Here is a 20,099-nt window from a genome sequence, read left to right as displayed (position 1 = left end):
TCTATGGTAAAGAAAAACCCATTCACAACACCCAGACAAGTGAAGGACACTCTCCAGGAGGTGGGCGTATCATTGTCAAAGTCTACAATCAAGAGAAGACTTCACGAGAGCAAATACAGAGGGTTCACCACAAGGTGCAAACCATTCATAAGCCTAAAGAATAGAAAAGCCAGATTAGACTTTGCAAAAAAACATCTAAAAAAGCCAGACCAGTTCTGGAAATCATTCTTTGGATGGATGAAACTAAAATTAATCTGTACCAGAATGACGGGAAGAAAAAAGTGTGGAGAAGGCTTGGAACAGCTCATGATCCAAAGCACACAATGTCATCTGTAAAACATGTGTGGAGGCAGTGTGATGGCATGGGCATGCATGGCTTCCAGTGGTACTGGGTCATTGGAGTTTATTGATGATGTGACAGAAGACAGAAGCAGCGGGATGAATTCTGCAGTGTTCAGAGATATACTGTCAGCCCAGATTCAGACAAATGCAGCAAAGTTGAATAGACGGCGCTTCACATTACAGATGGACAATGATCCAAAACACACTGCAAAAGCAACCCAGGAGCTTTTGAAGGAAAAGAAGTGGAATATGCTACAATGGCTGAGTCACTCACCTGATCTCAACCAAAATGAGCATGCATTTCACTTGTCAAAGGCAAAACTAAAGCCAGAAAGACCCAAAAACAACATCTGAACACCGCTGCAGTTAAAGCCTGGCAAAGCATCAGAAAGGAGGAAACCCAGTCTTTGGTAATGTTCATGGGTTCCAGACTACAGGTAGTCATTGCCAGTAAAGGACTCTCAACAAAATATTAAAAATGAACATTTTATTTATGATTATGTTCATTTGCCCATTTACATTTGAGCCCCTGAAAATGGATGGACTGTTATAAAAATGATTATAGTTCCTAAAATTTGTACTTGATATTTATGTTCACCCTCTTGAATTAAAGCTGAAAGTCTGCACTTCAAATTAATTTGGATTGTTTTGTTTTAATTTATGTATTCTGGCAACATACAGAGCCAAAAGTATGAAAAGTGTGCCTGTGTCCAAATATATATATATGAACCTAACTGTATGTATATATATATATATACATATATTTGTGCATAAAAGTGCGGAAACATTTTGAAGTCCCCCTTGTATGTATATATACAGCCACACTCTATACATTCTATTAACAGTTATAGGAATGCTGCCAAGTACTTCCAGAAGGTGTGGTTGATGGGGATTTATTGGCCCCAGCTTAGATTTCACCCAGGGCTCATTCTCCTCTGGAACCTCCCTTGGACCTGACCTTGTGTAGTGGGAAGGTCCTTGACATTTACACATTATTACTATCCCTTAATTGTAAGGATATGTTGTGAATCCCAGCTTTCCCATTGTGAGTGGGTGTCTAATTAAATGATCCTTATTATATTTTGCTCTGACTGGGAAGCTGAATATTTCCAGAGAGAGTTACAACAACAAAAATCAGGTTTTCTGCAACAGCTTCAAACATGTTATTTTAAACAAAAGTCTGTGCATGTACTTCCTGTGGTTACATCATAAGAAAATGCCAGAGTAGTGTTTAGGAGGAAGATAAAACAATGTTTTACTCTATGTAGGTCTCTGGAGGTTTATGTCATTTCTCATGTGTAGGTCTAAGGAGGAAGAGACAAGCTAAAGGTCTTGGGAAAGTGATTCTGATGGTAAATGAATGTCAGGCGTGTGAATGACTTACAAGACTCTGAGTTTTAATATTTCTAAAAAGGAGCAAAAAATCGCCAAGCAATGCATACACTAGTGTTTTACAGTCATTCTAATAAACCTTGTCCCAACTAGAGCTCATACCTAGGAGCCCATACCAGATTTAGCAGTTAGCATGACAGTAACATGACAATAATTATTTTTACTAATATGCATATCTAAATGTTTATCTTTGGATAAACAGTATATAAGGATTGTTGGTACACTGTTTTAAAAACAAAACCTACTCTGCAAAATCTGCAAAGACGTAAAAAAGGAACTTTATTCTATGTCTAGTCTAGGTGTAATCTTAGACTCCAATCTGTCCTTTCAGCTCCAGGTCCAATCACTGACAAACTCGTGTAGACTTCACCTCCGCAACATCTCCAAAATACGTCCGTTCCTAACCTCGGAAACCACTAAGCAACTCATTCACTCCCTTATTATATCACGTCTTGACTACTGTAACTCCCTCCTCATTGGCCTACCTCATCGCAGGCTATCCCCTCTTCAGTCTATCATGAATGCTGCTGCCAGACTCATCCACTTTACTAACCGTTCTGTATCTGCCACCCCTCTCTGCCAATCCCTCCACTGGCTTCCAATTGCCCAATGGATAAAATTCAAAACACTAACACTGATGTATAAAGCTGTTCAAAACACTGCCCCAAATTACATCACCGATCTTGTCTCTAAATACCACCCAAACCGTACTCTCCGCTCCTCACAAGACCTCCTGCTCTCTAGCTCCCTTGTCTCCTCCTCCCATGCTAGTCTTCAGGATTTCTCCAGGGCTTCTCCCATCCTCTGGAACTCCCTACCCCAATCTATCAGACTGTTGCCTACTCTGCTCACTTTTAGGCGCACTCTGAAAACCCATCTCTTCAGGGAAGCCTACCCAGCTAATATTGGAATCCTCTACTCTTCCAACCAGTCCATCCCCCACAGCTAATTACCTTTCGTACCACTATCCCCTCCCTCCTAGATTGTAAGCTCCAAGGAGCAGGGCCCTCTAATCCCTCTTGTATTGAACTGTATTGTTACTGTACTGTCTACCTCCATAATGTAAAGCGCTGAGCAAACTGTCGGCACTATATGTCCTGTATAATAATAATAATAATATTGTCTAATTAATGTGTTTTTTATCATTGTAATTGTAATGGACAGTTACAGAATTAAACTGATGAGCAGTGTCAACTTTATCCTGCATTTCATCTACAGTGCTATGCACAGGCTGCAAGTTTATTTTGTCATTGAAGCCTCCAACCTGCATGTGATCACTATACCAAACCTTGTCATAGTCTGGTTTTCTATCATGAGCTGTGGAGCTGTCAGTGATTCCTGGATTAAGAGCTGCCCGCTGCTCAAAATGTCATCTGTTGGCTCTCAAAGAGAGAACATTCATTAACGCATCCCCAACATAGAGGAATATGCTGAGGGATGTTAATGTACAAACTGTGGGCACGAAGGATAAGAATAAAAACTATTCTTTGGTCAGGAAAACGGTTTCTGTTTTTGAATAGCCTACATATACCTATACATAGTGAATCTGCTGACTACATATATTGTATGAACTCTCCAAAAAAGCAAACAAATTTAACACCCAATACATCATTATTATACTACTATTAAATAATTCTTGGCCACCATGCACAACATATTATATGGTGCCCAACAATATCTATACAACATAATTTATGAGGGTCACCCATATTTATACAACTTAATATACTGTATGGTAACCAACAATATCTAAGACTTCAGAAAGATTACTGCATACTGTATGTCTAAGTGGATGGTATGGGGGCTTTGTTTCTCTGTATAAATACAGAGGGTAGAGGGTAGAGGGAGGTAGCAGTGGGCTTTAAAGTGGTCATATAATTGAAACAAGCATACCTGCATTATAAAGGATGCAACACCCACTTTCCCCACTGCTGGCACAGCCAGAATGACGCTCTGCTATCTAGAAGTCCCCAGCTGAAGTGCAAAAGTGAACCAACATTTCTGCAAGTGTTGATCTCCTGGGCCCATGCAGTGCTCAGTGGCTCCACTGCTGACCTCCACTTCATTTGAAAACTCAGTAGCAGTATGGAGGTTAGAGAGAGGAAACCACCGAACATAAGGTACTTCTTGTGAATGGAGTGTTGCTCTGGTAACACTGGCAGTGTAAAAGTTAAGTATTCACTTACTTTTTATTCAGTTATGCCTATTTTGAATTGCCATACTAATGAGGGGATTATTTTAAAGCGAATCTCTCACACACATTGTAGCAATCACAGCACTTCATGGCTGTCATTGTCTGAATTAATAGCATAATATAATAGTGAATTCACTCTGTGTGCAGCCTCACTGATAGAATATGTGCTTTGGAGAAGTATGAAATGCTATGCAGTTTTCTGCAAAAGTGTTGAAGATATAAATAAAGGTGTCAAAACCACTGTGGCTACTTTGCAGTGCAATGCTTAACACAACGAATTTATATAAATATATATTTAAAAATTAAATATAGGCAAAACTTTTTTTTTCTTTTAGATGTAAGGGAGGGTTATAACCCCTATCAATTTTTTTTTCCGCCAACTGTGTCCCATTGCGGAGATTTTCCTTCACTTCCTGTCCCATAGCCAAGCAGAAAGTGAGAGGAAATCCCTGCAAATTAAGGGAATTCCTTAGGGACCCCCAGGTCACCAGAACTAGTTTCCCCATTGGAAGATTTCCCCTCTATTACTTTTAAGGGGACAAACTAAATTTGTGAATTTCATTTACTTTTGGTTTTAATGATAATGGTAAACAGGACAAATAGAGAGGGGGAATCTCCCTAATGGGGGCACAGAAAGCAATAAAAACTGACCAGTTTCAATCCATCTCCACTCTATCCAAAACTAAAAAAAATGTTGCCTTTAGGTAATACTTGAAACATACACTCACTGGCCACTTTATTAGGTACACCTTGCTCGTGCCAAGAAAATATCTCCCCCCCCACCACCACCGCCATTACACCACCACCACCACCAGCCTGATACAAGGCAGGATGGATCCATGCTTTCATGTTGTTTATGTCAAATTCTGACCCTACCATCTGAATGATGCAGCAATCCATCTGTACGTTCTCCTTTGACCTCTGGCATCAACAAGGCATTTTCATCTACAGAGCTGCTGCTAACTGAATATTTTCTCTTTTCAGACCATTCTCTTTAAACTCCAGAGATGGTTGTGTGTGAAAATCCCAGTAGATCAGCAGTTTTTTAAATATTCAGACCTGCCTGTTTGGCACCAACAGCCATGCCACGTTCAAAGTCATTTAACTCTCCTTTCTTCCCCATTCTGATGCTCGGTTTGAACTTCAGCAAGTTGTCTTCACCATGTCTACATGCCCAGGTGCATTGAGTTGCTGCCATGCGATTGGCTGATTAGCAATTTGTGTTACCAAGCAATTGAACAGGTGTACTTAATAAAGTGTCTAGTGAGTGTATATATAATATATATGTAAGAAAATGAAAACCAATATAAAATATATAACATTACTAATAACAAACATATAGTGTACATATAAATGCAAAAGCATACACATACAGTGGGGATCGAAAGTTTGGACACCGCAGCTAAAAATTTGTATTAATGTGCATAAAGAAGCCAAGGAAAGATGGAAAAATCTCCAAAAGGCATCAAATTACAGATTAGACATTCTTATAATATGTCAAAAAAAGTTAGATTTTATTTCCATCATTTACACTTTAAAAATAACAGAAAACAAAAAAATAGCGTCTGCAAAAGTTTGGGCACCCTGCAGAATTTATAGCATGCACTGCCCCCTTTGCCAAGCTGAGTGTCATGGATTGTTCTCAATCATCATCTGGGAAGACCAGGTGATGTCAATCTCAAAGGTTTTAAATGCCCAGACTCATCTGACCTTGCCCCAACAATCAGCACCATGGGTTCTTCTAAGCAGTTGTCTAGAAAACTGAAACTGAAAATAGTTGACGCTCACAAAGCTGGAGAAGGCTATAAGAAGATAGCAAACCGTTTTCAGATGTCAATATCCTCTGTTCGGAATGTAATTAAGAAATGGCAGTCATCAGGAACAGTGGAAGTTAAAGCAAGATCTGGAAGACCAAGAAAAATATCAGACAGAACAGCTCGCAGGATTGTGAGAAAAACAATTCAAAACCCACGTTTTACTGCACGATCCCTCCAGAAAGATCTGGCAGACACTGGAGTTGTGGTACACTATTCCACTATAAGGAGATACTTGTACAAATATGGTCTTCATGGAAGAGTCATCAGAAGAAAACCTCTTCTACGTCCTCACCACAAAAATCATCGTTTGAACTTTGCAAATGAACATATAGACAAGCCTGATGCATTTTGGAAACAAGTTCTGTGGACCGATGAGGTTAAAATTGAACTTTTTGGCCGGAATGAGCAAAGGTACGTTTGGAGAAGAAGGGGCACAGAATTTAATGAAAAGAACCTCTGTCCAACTGTTAAGCATGGGGTTGGATCAATCATGCTTTGGGGTTGTGTTGCAGCCAGTGGCACAGGAACATCTCATGAGTAAAAGGAAAAATGGATTCAATAAAATATCAGCAAATTTTGGATGGTAACTTGATGCCATCTGTGAAAAAGCTGAAGTTAAAGAGAGGATGGCTTCTACAAATGGATAATGATCCTAAACACACCTCGAAATCCACGGGGGATTACATCAAGAGGCATAAACTGAAGGTTTTGCCATGGCCTTCACAATCTCCTGACCTCAACATAATTGAAAATCTATGGATAGACCTTAAAAGAGCAGTGCGTGACAGACAGCCCAGAAATCTCAAAGAACTGGAAGACTTTTGTAAGGAAGAATGGGCAAAGATACCTCAAACAAGAATTGAAAGACTCTTGGCTGGCTACAAAAAGCGTTTACAAGCTGTGATACTTGCCAAAGGGGGCAGTACAAGATATTAACTCTGCAGGGTGCCCAAACTTTTGCAGATGCCATTTTTTTGTTTTCTGTTATTTTGAAAGTGTAAATAATGGAAATAAAATCTAACTTTTGTTGACATATTATAAGAATGTCTAATCTGTAATCTGATGCCTTTTGGAGATTTTTCCATCTTTCCTTGGCTTCTTTATGCACATTAATACAAATTTTTAGCTGGGGTGCCCAAACTTTCGATCCCCTATGTAAATGGTATAAATCATAACACAGATCAATAAATCAAAACAGTACATAAATGAACCTATTTTTGCTTTTTTCTGTTACCTTGTCTTAGGTTTAATATCCCTCCAAAAACATTTTGGAAGCTAATGGCCTCATGTAGTCCAGAAGGATTATTGGCCCTCAAACTACAAATCACTGCAATTCCGTTTGTAGTAGGGCCTTATCCCAGTCTCTAACATATAGATCTGGGTGCATGTGGTCCAGTGCAATGAATTAAACCTTCAGAAAATGGTAGTGATGAATTTGGGCCACATGCCTGCCCACGGGAAGGTAACAAAGTCCTACTTCGACATAATCTTAAATTCTCTTTCACCATTCTCATTTAACTTTCCCCACATAAAAACTGCCACATTCGCAGGTAAGAAGAAAGATGACGTCCTCTATGCGACAGTTCACAAAATTGTGTGGCATGTCATGTTTTTCTGGTTTCTCCATCTTTCCCAGACATTTTTCTGCATCTGAAATTCATCTGTGCTCCAGAATGGCTGCATCATACCACTTCAGTCCATGCACAGGGCCACCATCACTCCTTGCCTCTATGGTGAATGTGCAGGGGGGAAAACTGCAAGAGGGTAGCAGGCCTCGGTGTTTATAAGCCTTACTGGCATTTTGGACAGTCTAGTAGCCGAGCTCTATGATTAATATTTGGGTGCCTCCCAACCCGATTTCCTGTTCACATCATATTTAAGGGATCTTTCCTGGGACATGGCTGTTTTTGCTTCTCTCCTAATTGGTCAGTGGCGGTCGGCTGTGTCCCTGGACAGGTTCCCTTCATATACTGTTTAAGGTTAGCTAATATATTTTTGGATTTTTGTTTGTGATTTGAATTTTTTTTTATTATATATACGTATATACATATACATTTTCCGGCGTATAAGGCGACTGGGTGTATAAGACGACCCCCTAATTTTCCAGTTAAAACATAGGTTTTGGGCTATACTCGCCGTATAAGACTACCCCCCTTCCGAGGCAACACCATTTAAAAACATCAGATTTTTTAATTGAAATGGTTATGACTTACCGGTACTTAAAATCCTTCAAAATCCTCATGTTCATCCTCTGACATCATAAGTTCATGAATGACATCTTGTGATACATTTGTAAGACAGTCATCATACGGATCAAATTCCAAATGAGATGGTTAACGCTGGATGTGCGGTAATACGGTAGCTTCGGCTACATACAGTATACAGTATATATAGAGCCCACTGGATGTGCAGTAATACAGTAGCTTCGGCTACATACAGTATACAGTATATATACAGCCCGCTGGATGTGCAGTAAAGTACATACAGTATACCGCGCTGAGCCAAGCTGGCTCAAAACAAATGTACCTATGACAGATTAATCTGTCAGCACGCTGGATGTGCGGTATATACAGTATACTGAGCCAAGCTGTTTCAAAACGTACCGGTGCGTCCCTACGGTAATCAGACCGCTGGATGTGTGTATGTACAGTAGCTGAGGCTACATACAGTATACACTGGGCCAATCACGGCGAGCGATGTACTCTACTAATGAATACAAAGCCTGCTCGGATTGGCTGAGGTTGTGACATCATCAGCCCACCTCTCTGACTCAGCTACTGTACAAACACGCATCCAGCGGGCTGATTACCGTAGGGACGTACCAGTACCTTTTGAAACCGCTTGGCTCAGCGCAGTATACTGCATATACCGCACATCCAGCGGGCTGACAGATTAATCTGTCATAGGGACATTTGTTTTGAGCCAGCTTGGCTCAGCACGGTATTCTGTATATACATTACTGCACATCCAGCCAGCTTGACCCAAACAAACTCAATGTTTACATTTTATACCCCGCGTATAAGACCCCCAATTTTGGGCGTATATTTTTAAGTATAAAAAGTAGTCTTATACGCCAGAAAATACTGTGTGTGTGTGTGTGTGTGTGTGTGTGTGTGTGTGTGTGTGTGTGTATATATATATATATATATATATATATATATCAGGAGGTACACTGCCCTGTGGATCTCTGCGCGCAGTCCTCTTCCTTTTGAGATTGAGCGTCATGGGATTGTACTGACTGGTTGCCTTTTTAAAGCATTTCATTTGTGAAGGCTGCGGACATCCTTCTATCCTTGATATTGGAAATCTCTAGGACTCAAGAATATAGTGTTGATGGAACATTCATTTATATGAAGGATACAATGCTTATACATATGTTTGTATTTTTGCCAAATTTATTGGATGTCTGTCTAGCCTATACAGATTTTTATTTATTATTGGCTTTAATATTGTATGAATGATGATGTATGGTTGTCCATAAAAATGTGTGCTTTGAAAGTCCCACACACCCATATCTCTGCTATGGTCATTAATAATTTGGGATAGCCTTAAGTTACACTTATAAGAATATTGCTGGCTGGATAAAAGTGTACATAAATAAGTATACATACATTTCATACTAAATGTTACATTCTTTTGAATTCCTCACTATATTACGTAAATAAATGCATATGTACAAAACCAAAATGCATTCTCTTAAAGGCAATAACATGTTTTTTTCATTTTCATTAAAGCTACAACAGAACAACAGACAGTGTCATTTGAAATGGAAATGTCACAGTCTGGATTCAGTGCTCACTATTCTAAGGTAAGCACAGTTTTCTTGGTTTTCTTTGCACAGTATACTATTTCTCAAAATACTGCAGAAAGCTTTATTGAGGCTCTTTCTGGTTCCTGCCATTTGATAACTAAGTGATTAAAGTGTAAGTTTAGTATTTAGTGTGTTGGTTTTTAGCATCTTAAAACTGGTGTTTTTTCCATTAGCAGCAATGTAATTATCCACCTTTATTGTGCTAACAGCTGTGAATGCATGTTTCATAAGCTCATCGTGCTTCAATATTGTCCAAAAATTGGCCATATCAAAGTAACTTAGAATAGAGTTTGGTACCGCTCAGCGGCGGACTGACAACTCATGGGGCCCCCGGGCAATAGGGGATCATGGGGCCCCTGTGTCCTTGCCCAAACTCAAAGCCTATGAAAAAGGTACCAGGGGCATCTCATGGGGCCCTCTACTGACCCCGGGCCCTCGGGCAGTGCCCGAGTTTCCAAATGGTTAGTCCACCCCTGGTACCGCTTGACTGGAATCAACTCATAAATCAGCAGTCAGCAATAAACAGTGCATATAAACATTAACTGCAGTGTAGGGAAGAATACTGGAATAGGTTTAGCATGCACTCTAAGAGAATGACCAGGATATAGTGCAATGTCCCCTGAGAGGTACCTTTTAGCATACGCAATAAGTAAAGGTCTCTGAGTAGAAGCTGTGAAGGAGCAGTCTTTAGTCCTAACTCTTCATCTGGCTAGTGTTGGGGCCCAGCTGTACCCTTGGTGCATATGAGAATACTCCAAGTCACACCTGCACATAGAAATACTAGATGGCTGTAAGGTCAGTTCCTAAAGGGCTCAGTATCTCTTTCAGTAGATAGTAGAACCTCACAGCAGCAGCTCATCAGTTCCAGCGATATCGAAGCTCACCATCTTGTCACACACAGCGATTAGTCCACTCTCTGTTCTGCACCCAGGTGACTCTGTCTGTTGGCACCCCCAAACTCAGCACTCCAGATCCCACTGAGGACGACCAGATGCAGCAGTGATGGTGTACACTGGACAGCAATGTCCACTCTCTGATCTCCTTCAGGGCAACGGCAAGGGAAAGCTGTGTCCTATAGAGTCTTAAGCACAGTGTCCTTGTCCCTTACTTTGAGCAATAAAGCAACAATAAAATACAGATAGTCTCATCAATCCACCATGTAATGGAAATTAACAAGGGATGATATGTTTGAGGTCCAGTTTGTGTGACAACCATGGCTGTTCTCATATATACAATGGGAAAAAATGACATGAGGGAACAAGAAATGTGTAATTCACTGGATTACCAGGTATAATAAAGAAAGAATCCTGAAGAAAAAAAAAAACAATGCAACCACCACATCTAAAGAATGGAAAGCTGCAATATACAATAAGGCGTGTGGGTGGACAGCTCAAATATACAGAAGGGGCTCTGGGGGGGCTTTAGATAAGATTCAAAATGTATAGAGGAAAAAGGAGTGTCATATTAATGGCTTGGAGTCAGAATCATGTATTCAATCATGAAAGTTCAAGCTAACCTTTCAATGAACATGTGTTTTTTTTTTTGTTTTTTTTTATACTAGCATTTTAAGCCTTGATGAAAATAAAAGGGGAGTAAAATGTGTTGGAAAATTTTACTTGGAATTTAAAGTAATACATTTTTATACTCCAAACCATTTCTGTGGCACTCCTATTTCTTCGATACAGTTGTACTGCTGTCTGGTCAGAACAGGAAGTTATAGGAAATCTCTCCAATGGAGAAGCAGACAGTAACACATGGGGGAGAGTTAGAACTTCTCACAATGTTTTTATCACTGATTGTACCTTTCTGTCATTGGGACAACCACTCCTCCCATTTATTGTCTGGGCATCACAGGAAAAGAAGTGATCCAAAATCATGCCAATAAAGTCACAGACATAAATATAAACCAGTATCAGTAATTTTAACTCTAACAGAATCTATAAAAAAATGTAAATATTGGTTACATATTGAACTTTTACAGGTGCTAGTTAAACTTATAAAACATAGACAATTATTTTCTGCTTGTTAAAAATCTTTTCATTTATTATAATCAACTGTTAAAAACTTTAACAAATAAAATACCTTTCTTTAGCGTGCCTTTTAAGGCCTCAATATGACCACATTTCTTAATATTATGATCGCACACATTGACATAATACTTATACCCACAAATACATCACTTTGATCTTGGAAATTGATCATAATGGTGGGATACCCAGACCTTCTGACTTAAGAAAATGCAAGGTACATCCACGTTCCTAAAAACGGTATGTGTTTTCTATATATACAGCTCTTCAGTATATTTAAAGGTGAACATGTGGCCAGACTATGCACACAAATAAATTTTCAAATTCTGAACAAGCAGTTGCAATAAACTCTCATTCATCCTTATAACTATAGCTATTGTGGAGGAACTAATCTTCAACTTTCAAAACATATAGAAAGCTTAGCTTTTCCCTATTTTTTTTATTGCTGGCAGTATGCCAGCCCTGTAATGTAACATACAACAAACATATCAGAAACAGAATGGACTGAGACCTGACTTTAGAGTCTTTGTTGTGAACTTTGAGAAAAAAATACTTGACATTACTTGCAGCTAGAGAGGTCAGGGATGGATAGTTTTAAAAACCTTATGCTGTTTCCTAAGAATTTGTAACTACTTTATTAACCTCACTCAGGTAGATGATGATTGGATTGATGGTGGATTAACAGATGACAAAATGTTTAATTTACATTGTTACTTCTTTTTTACACACTGTTTATGAACGATGGTACTGTATTTAATTAAAAATAAAATCTAAGTACCTTAATCAATATACAGCTGCCATGTGACCCAGCCCATCAGTGGGAGGAGCGTCTGGTCTTTTACAGCTGGTCACATGTTAAAAAAACCCACAAACAGCCTTTAGAATCCAAAGGAAAAAAACATAATTCATATCAAATAAATGTTTTAAATCATTATACAAATATGTATTTGAACATGGTGTGGGCTATCTAGGGGGAGGTTCAGTTAATAATAGCCTGTTTCATGGAATCACATCACATGCGTGATGTCACTTGGTGTCCCCGCCCCTTACATATTTAAGAAATGTCAAGCCAGCAGAGTAGGCAGATGGCCGGGAGCCAGTGTTGGGAGCGGAGCCTTTTTTTTCTACTTCTTTTTTCGGGTAGCAGCGATGGCGGGCATGGTTATTGACATTGTGTCTACTTCAGGGGACATTCTTTTATTTTTCGTCTTTTAATAAAGGACTCCTGTCTCATGTCTTTTTTCACACTACACTTTTTATTTTGTGAATGGGTAGCGGTATCATGTACCCCATACTCATTCACATGGGGGGGTCAGGATCTGGGGGCCCCCTTGCTAAAGGGGGCTTCCAGATTCCGATAAGCCCCCTGCCAGCATACTCCCACAACCACAGGCCAGGGTTGTGGAGAAGAGGCTCTTGTCCCCATCAACATAGGGACAAAGTACTTTGGGGGGGGGGCCCACAAAGCACCCCCCCATATTGAGGGCATGTGGCCTGGTATGGTTCAGGAGGGGGGCGCTCGCTCATCCCCCCCCTTTCCTGACCTGCCGAGCTGCATGCTCGGGTAAGGGTCTGGTAGGGATTTTGGGGGGACCCAACACCATTTTTTCTTAATTTTGGCATGGGGGTTCCCCTCAAAATCCTTACCAGACCAGGGGCGGACTGACCATTCGAGCACTTGGGCACTGCCCGAGGGCCCAGGGTCAGAAGGGGGCCCCATGAAATGCCTCTGGTACCTTTTTTATAGGCTTTTTTAGGTGTGCTTTGAGTGTAGGCAAGGACACAGGGGCCCCATGATCCCCTATTGCGCGGGGGCCCCATGAGTTGTCAGTCCGCCCCTGTACCAGACCTAAGGGGCTTGGTATGAATGGACTCCATGATGTTGTTTTAATATTTTGTAATTATTTTTAATTACCTTTTATATGCCCTGCAATTTGTAGATGGGGTGTTGTGTGGGTGTGGCTTTGGCTTTAGTGTAGGTGGAGACACAGGGGGCCACATTATTGCCGGGGGCCCCATGAGTTGTCAGTCCACCCCTGCACAAGTATGAACCACAGAGGCAGAAGCCGTTGGTGTACCAAGGTTGTCTACCCCTGTCTTAGAAGGTATCTCACCAAAAATGTAACTCTTATTGCAGGGGATCCCTACCATGTGACCCATAGCCTAGAGAAAACATCAGGGAACAACAGTAAGTTAGTCAAGTAATTAGGAAATTAGACATCTAGTTGCATTTTTCATAAGTATGTCAGGTTGTCATATTGCATGTAAAAGGAACATTTTCATTTGCTGGCTCTCAGAGCTCTCCCACCACTTCTTAGATTTGTCTTTAAATCAATACTTCTTACTTGAGGTTTACAGTTGACCTTTTGTTCACTTTTTTGTATATTTTGTTTTAACTTGACAGTCTTAGAATATTTAATAAGCTTCAAAAAGTATGCATAAGTAATTTTAATAACATTAAAGTGTATCTAAACCCAAACCCAAAAATGTACCATATTATAGCCTATCAGTCCTTAATGCGGTGGCTGAATCATTTTTCTTTGGTCAAGCTTTTTTTTACATTATTTGCTTCTGTTAATGCTGAAAATAACACACTTCCTGTCCCTGTGCGTATCTGGGTATCCCTGGAGGGAGCCATGTTTGTCACCCTAGATTGCTTTCCTGATGTGGACTAAAAACCAGCAGATATCTCTTAATCTCCATTACATATGGGAGGTGGGGGGAGCTGAGCAATTGGTAGTTTACAGAAGATAGCTAGGAAGGAAGATAATTTTCTGTGCAGCTCATGGGAAGTGACAAGGACATTGCTTTTCTGAAAATATCAACAGGAATTTTCTATATTTTCTGCAGAAACAATTGAGTACTGTCTGTGATACTTTTTTTATTTGCACTAACAAACAATTTTTAGGACAAGCTTTTGGGGAATGTCCCCTTCTTCAGGTCCAAGCAGAGTTCTGCTTTAACCTGAAGAAGGGGACACTCCCCAAAAGCTTGTCCTCAAAATTGTTTGTTAGTGCAAATAAAAAAAGTATCACGGACAGTACTCAATTGTTTCTGCCGCAAGTGCACTAATACGGCTACAATCACCTCAAGCTATATTTTCTGAAAATGTTTTTAGCTTGAAAAGAGAGAAAACTAGGGCAGCCACAACATCTAATGACTGTAAGTTGCAATATATGGCATTTTTGCTCTTGGGTTTAGTTTACTAAATTGCATGTATGGCAATTCTATAGGTTGTAAACAGTATAAAATATTCACCAAAACTGGAGATTTCCTCCGTGTGTTTCAGGAATGGGAAGTGGGGGAGCAATTAATTTGCTTCACCCACCTATGGGACCGTGGCATACCTTTACTACCTCCCGTCTGGCCGTTGTATATAAATGGGCGGATGGTGGCAGTACAGGGGCAGGTGGCTGTTTATAAACAGCCTCCCCGCCCCCTGCTCATGTGCGCTTCCTGGAAGCATGCAGCACCGCTGCAGTGGAACCCTGATCGTCGTACGGGACCTCTGTGGCGAGGTCCCAATCATGTGATCACTGATTGGCCAATGAGTGATCACATGTAGAGTAGCAAGCTTCTGACATCATTGCTTACTACGTGTGAAATCTGTGAATGATCAGAGAGGTCACATGGTACAAGGCTATTCACAACAGCCTTGTACCATGTGACAAGCTGTGACCACTCACAGCTCACACAGTATTTCTCAATGGCTGCAAGAATGCAGCCAGAGAGAAGGAGAAATGATTGCTTTTAAAGCCTTTTATGGATGTAAAAGCAATCAGTGTAAAAAAAAAAAGTCTTCATCACCCTTCACAAGTAGTACAGTGTCACCATGGTGACACTGTACTGCTAGGGTGACAGTATGTAAAAAACAAAAAAACAAAATAAATAATAATATAAAAAAAAAATGTAAAACAAAAATGTTTAAAAATTATAATTTTTGGTTATAAACTAATTTGTTTTTGTTTGTTTACTAAAAAGATAACGGAATAAATTTTGGCCAAGATTTATGATGAAATATTATTTATTTGCAAAATGTTATAAGGAATAACACTTTTTTTTCAAAATTTTTGGACTTTTTCATTTATATAGCAAAAAAAATAAAAATCCCAGTGGTGAATAAATACCACCAAAATAAAGCTTTATCTGTCTCAAAAAAAATGCTAAAAAAGTGTGATAGCACTGAAAGCTGAAAATTTGCCTGGACAGGAAGGAGGTAAAAGTGTCCGGACTTGAAGTGGTTAAAATTGGCCGATTTTGCATAGCAACTGTGATTGTTATGTAAGCAGGTTATACTGTAATTGGTTAAAAGGAGAAAGTCACATTTTTAAACAGCTGTAGCATGAGGCAATGTGTATTTAACTCCTTGACACCAAGGCCGCATATTTGTAAACCCAATGCAAACAAAACATGTGCCAAGAGCGCCCTCCTGAAGCATTTACCAGCACCTCACGGAAAGGTCCAGATCGCTACTTGCAGTCAGGAGCTTTCTGATCATGTGACCACAAAGACAGCCAATCACAGCAGTCACATGACCTTAAAACCCGCCCCACCTCCCGGAGTCATAAAACCCTTAAGGGGCTGGGAGGCGCCGGCGTCAAGGGGTTAAACAATTGATCTGCATCACAAGCTGTCAGACAGAGAGAGCAACAAAAAAAGAAGCATCCCGCCCTACCGCCCTCCTGCCCATGTTGTGGTCCTTTTTATGTGGTATCCATCCCTTTCATTCAAAAAGTGATTTTTATTTGTACCAGTTGCCATAACTTGAGGTGTAAAAGCTGAGTTATATATATTTATTCTTAATTGTAAGTGAAGATATATTTTGGTTTTGTGTGATTTCATTGGTCAAATATATGTTATTTTATATAGCTGTTACATGTTGGGTCTAATAATATATAATATTTATATTATCGATAATAAAGGGCAACTTTGATCCAAAAATAAAAATGTTTAATAGTGTTTTATTATTATTAATTATGTTTTTACTGTAAATTTTGGGTTCTGCCCACAGTCCCATAGGTGTTCTTTGTTGTTTATGAAATGAAAATATACATAGCTTGATTTGCATTAACCTCAATATATTCTTTCCTGTGACTTAGGACTGGGTGATGCTTGGTGCAGTTGGAGCCTACGATTGGAATGGGACAGTTGTCATGATGAAATCTGATGACGTTGTCACCCCAGGGAATAATTCATTTCACACAAGAACAGAAGATAAAAATGAGCCTCTGGCAGCCTACTTAGGTTAGTTGGAAATTCCTATTCAGCTGCTGCTTTAGTAAGACTCTCTAGAGATCTAAATCACGAATGCCATTTTATAGTTTTTAAAGAAATGAGAGTAACCAAAAGGATTAAAAATGAGCCAAGAAACTGTTATTAAAGTAACTGTAAACCCTAAATGGATGACTTGCAGTATGGATCATAAAAAATTACAATTTTCCCATAAAATCCTGTTCTCACCATTTCTGCTTTTCCCATCTCATGTGCTGCTGATCTCCTCTAACCTCCTTCAGCCACTTTCTGCCTAATGTCCATATGCACTTACTTGAGTTACTACAGCATATTATTGCTCAGTGTTGACATCCGGGGAGTGACAATTGTGGACCATGCTTTCACAATGTGTCAGTACATGCTGCTTATAGTCTCCACCAGGGGTGTATGTGAAAGAGCAGAACAGAGCATTGGCACACCATTACAGGAAATGTCTGATCAAGGTCCTTCATGGCAGGAGCATAGAGTTTTATGTTAAAGCTTTTTAACTCAGTTAAAAAAAAAAATAATAATAATGCTACTCTGTAACCTGAATTTGACCTGTGTCAGCCACTTGCAGTCCCTTTAAAGTCCAACTCTGCTGTGCCCCACATGCTCACCTGCTCTGCCATCTAATGTTTTTTTCCAGATTAAATTACACCCAGTATCCTAGTGTCATTTAAAAGAAAATTATGTGTTCACAACGAAAATAGACATACATACTCACCTACAGTAGATAGCTACAGCATCAATTCGCTGGTTTTACATCAAGAACTGAGTGATCAGACATGCCTGATCATTCAGTTTTCGGTCTTCAGGGAGCAGAGAGCCAGTGACTGTCAGTCACCGCTCTGTGCTTTGCCCATATAGTGCTACCAAAGCGCTGGGCTGTGGAGGGGGTTGGAGCAGTGAGAACCCTTCTGAGAGGCTGAGCAAGCTGCCGATATTATTGTCAGGATCCCTGCAGAAACACATACATATACATATATATATATATACAACCTTTTTGTGAATTACAAAAATAAATAAAATAAATTGATTTTAAACATATAATATGCCACACAGTCCCACTAATCAAAAAGTGTCCAAAAAGAAAGTCCAAAATTGTGTCCACAAATATCCCAAAATGTATTCACTCTTTTCATCCACTGAAAGGATTGGCTCCTATTTCATCCAAAACGCACCTCAAAGTAAAAAATATAATAATATCTAGTGCATTACCTTAATAATAAAAATAATAACAATAATCACCCCGTGCAACCAAAATACACTTCAAAAAACCTTTTGTGCAGGGAAAAAAAAAAATATACAAATCCAAATTATTTTCTTATAGTGCATATAATCACACAAATCAAACTGTGAGCACTCTGTGGTCACTGCAATTCAGTGTCTACCATCAACCAACACACAATAGTACTAAATACTATTACCCTCTATGAGTATTGAAATGCTAAAACAATACTATGGAAAAGTATTCCTCCACATTATCTTCCAAGAAGTTTTTTCCAAGGTCCTCAGAGAGATAAGAAGGGTCTCAGGACTAGTATTCAAAGCATAGGGATAACTTTTTATTCATCACTTACATTGAGATTTAAAAATATCAGCTCCAGACATGGTTTCAAGTTTTTTCAACCAAACACCATAGAAAACCATGTGTTGAAAACCAACAAAATGGCCGCGGCGACACTTCCGGTCTACGTATGTGCGTCGTGACGTCACTCCTCTAACGCGTTTCGTCACTTCCGGACTTCTTGGACCAGCTGTGTGATGCCAGCTGACAGCAGGCTTTAGCTAGTTGTTCGTTGAACCTGGGACACAGGAGTGCAGGACAAAGTTCACTGCTGTGAACCCTAACAGAAGTATGGTTAAAAAAGCTTTGGACATACCTATCCTTTAAATTTCTTTGAATTTCACGTGTCTTTCTTAAAAACCAATAAAGTTGATATTTTTTCTAAAAGGCAAAAAATACATGCAGGTGGGTCTTGTTATATAGTTACATAGTTAGTCTGGCTGAAAAAAGACAAAAGTCCATCCAGTTCAACCATAAAGAAGAAGCTATTGGCTATTCCCTGTATCAACTTTACCTATAAATGTTAGTATCCAGTTATGTTATGTATATCTAGGAAAGAATCCAGGACTTTTTTAAAACAATCCACTGAGATGGCCAGAACCAACTCTTGAGGTAGAATATTCCACATTTTCACAGCTCTTACTGTGAAGAAACCTTTCCATAATTGGAGATTAAATCTCTTTTCCTCCAGACGTACAGAGTGTCCCCTTGTCCTCTGTGATGACCTCAGGGTGAATAGCTCTACACCGAGTTCACTATATGAACCACTGATGTATTTATACATGTTGATCATATCCCCCCTTAATCTCCTCTTCTTAAGAGAGAATAAATTCAGTTCCTCTAATCTTTCCTCATAGCTGAGCTCCTCCATGCCTCTTATCAGTTTGGTTGCCCTTCTCTGTACTTTCTCCAGTTCCCCAATGTTCTTTTTGTGAATTGGTGCCGAAAACTGAACTGCATATTCCAGATGAGGTTTTACTAATGATTTGTACCGGGGTAATATGATATCATTCTCTCTGGAGTCTATACCTCTTTTAATACAAGAGAGGATTTTGCTCGCTTTAGAAACTGCAGCTTGGCATTGCATGCCATTATTAAGCTTGTGAACTCCCAGATCCTTCTCCACCATTGATTCCCCCAGTTGTACTCCCCCTAGTATGTATGATACATGCATATTCTTAGCCCCCAAGTGCAGAAGCTTACATTTATCAACATTAAACCTCATTTGCCACATAGTTGCCCAATTAAACAGTGCATTGAGGTCGGCTTGTAAGTTGGAAACATCCAGTAAGGGCATTATTCCACTGCACAGCTTGGTGTCATCTGCAAAGACTGTAATGGTATTTTTAATCCAAGTCTCTATATCATTTATAAATATATTAAAAAGTAAGGGTCCCAACACTGAACCTTGGGGTACACCACTGACAACCCTAGAGCATTCAGAGTATGAATCATTAACCACTACTCTCTAAATACGATATTTTAGCCAGTTTTCTACCCATTTACATACAGATTTTTCCAAGCCCGTAGACTTTACCTTACACATTAGCCATGTGTGGGGAACTGTGTCAAACGCTTTTGCAAAATCCAAGTATACCACGTCCACCATCACCCCTCTGTCCAAGTATACCACGTCCACCGCCACCCCTCTGTCCAAGTATACCACGTCCACCGCCACCCCTCTGTCCAAGGTTTT

The 20,099-nt window shown here is 39.7% G+C and overlaps 1 protein-coding gene across 1 annotated transcript in view; it reads left to right on the top strand.

The window, feature by feature from the left end:
* ITGA1 (integrin subunit alpha 1) overlaps nucleotides 1-20,099 on the top strand; it is a 190,037-nt gene that overhangs the window by 97,877 nt on the left and 72,061 nt on the right. The window contains exons 10-11 of the mRNA XM_089682692.1: nucleotides 9,480-9,553; nucleotides 16,683-16,827. Of these exons, the coding sequence (XP_089538818.1) occupies nucleotides 9,480-9,553; nucleotides 16,683-16,827 (219 nt within the window). The remainder of the gene's footprint in view (nucleotides 1-9,479; nucleotides 9,554-16,682; nucleotides 16,828-20,099) is intronic.

This window comes from Staurois parvus, unplaced genomic scaffold (genome assembly GCF_062004578.1).
Source record: "Staurois parvus isolate SC_StPar_1 unplaced genomic scaffold, SC_StPar_1.0 ptg000294l, whole genome shotgun sequence".
Taxonomy (NCBI): domain Eukaryota; kingdom Metazoa; phylum Chordata; class Amphibia; order Anura; family Ranidae; genus Staurois; species Staurois parvus.
Note: the sequence above shows the minus strand (reverse complement) of the source record. Positions and strands in the feature narration are given on the sequence as shown.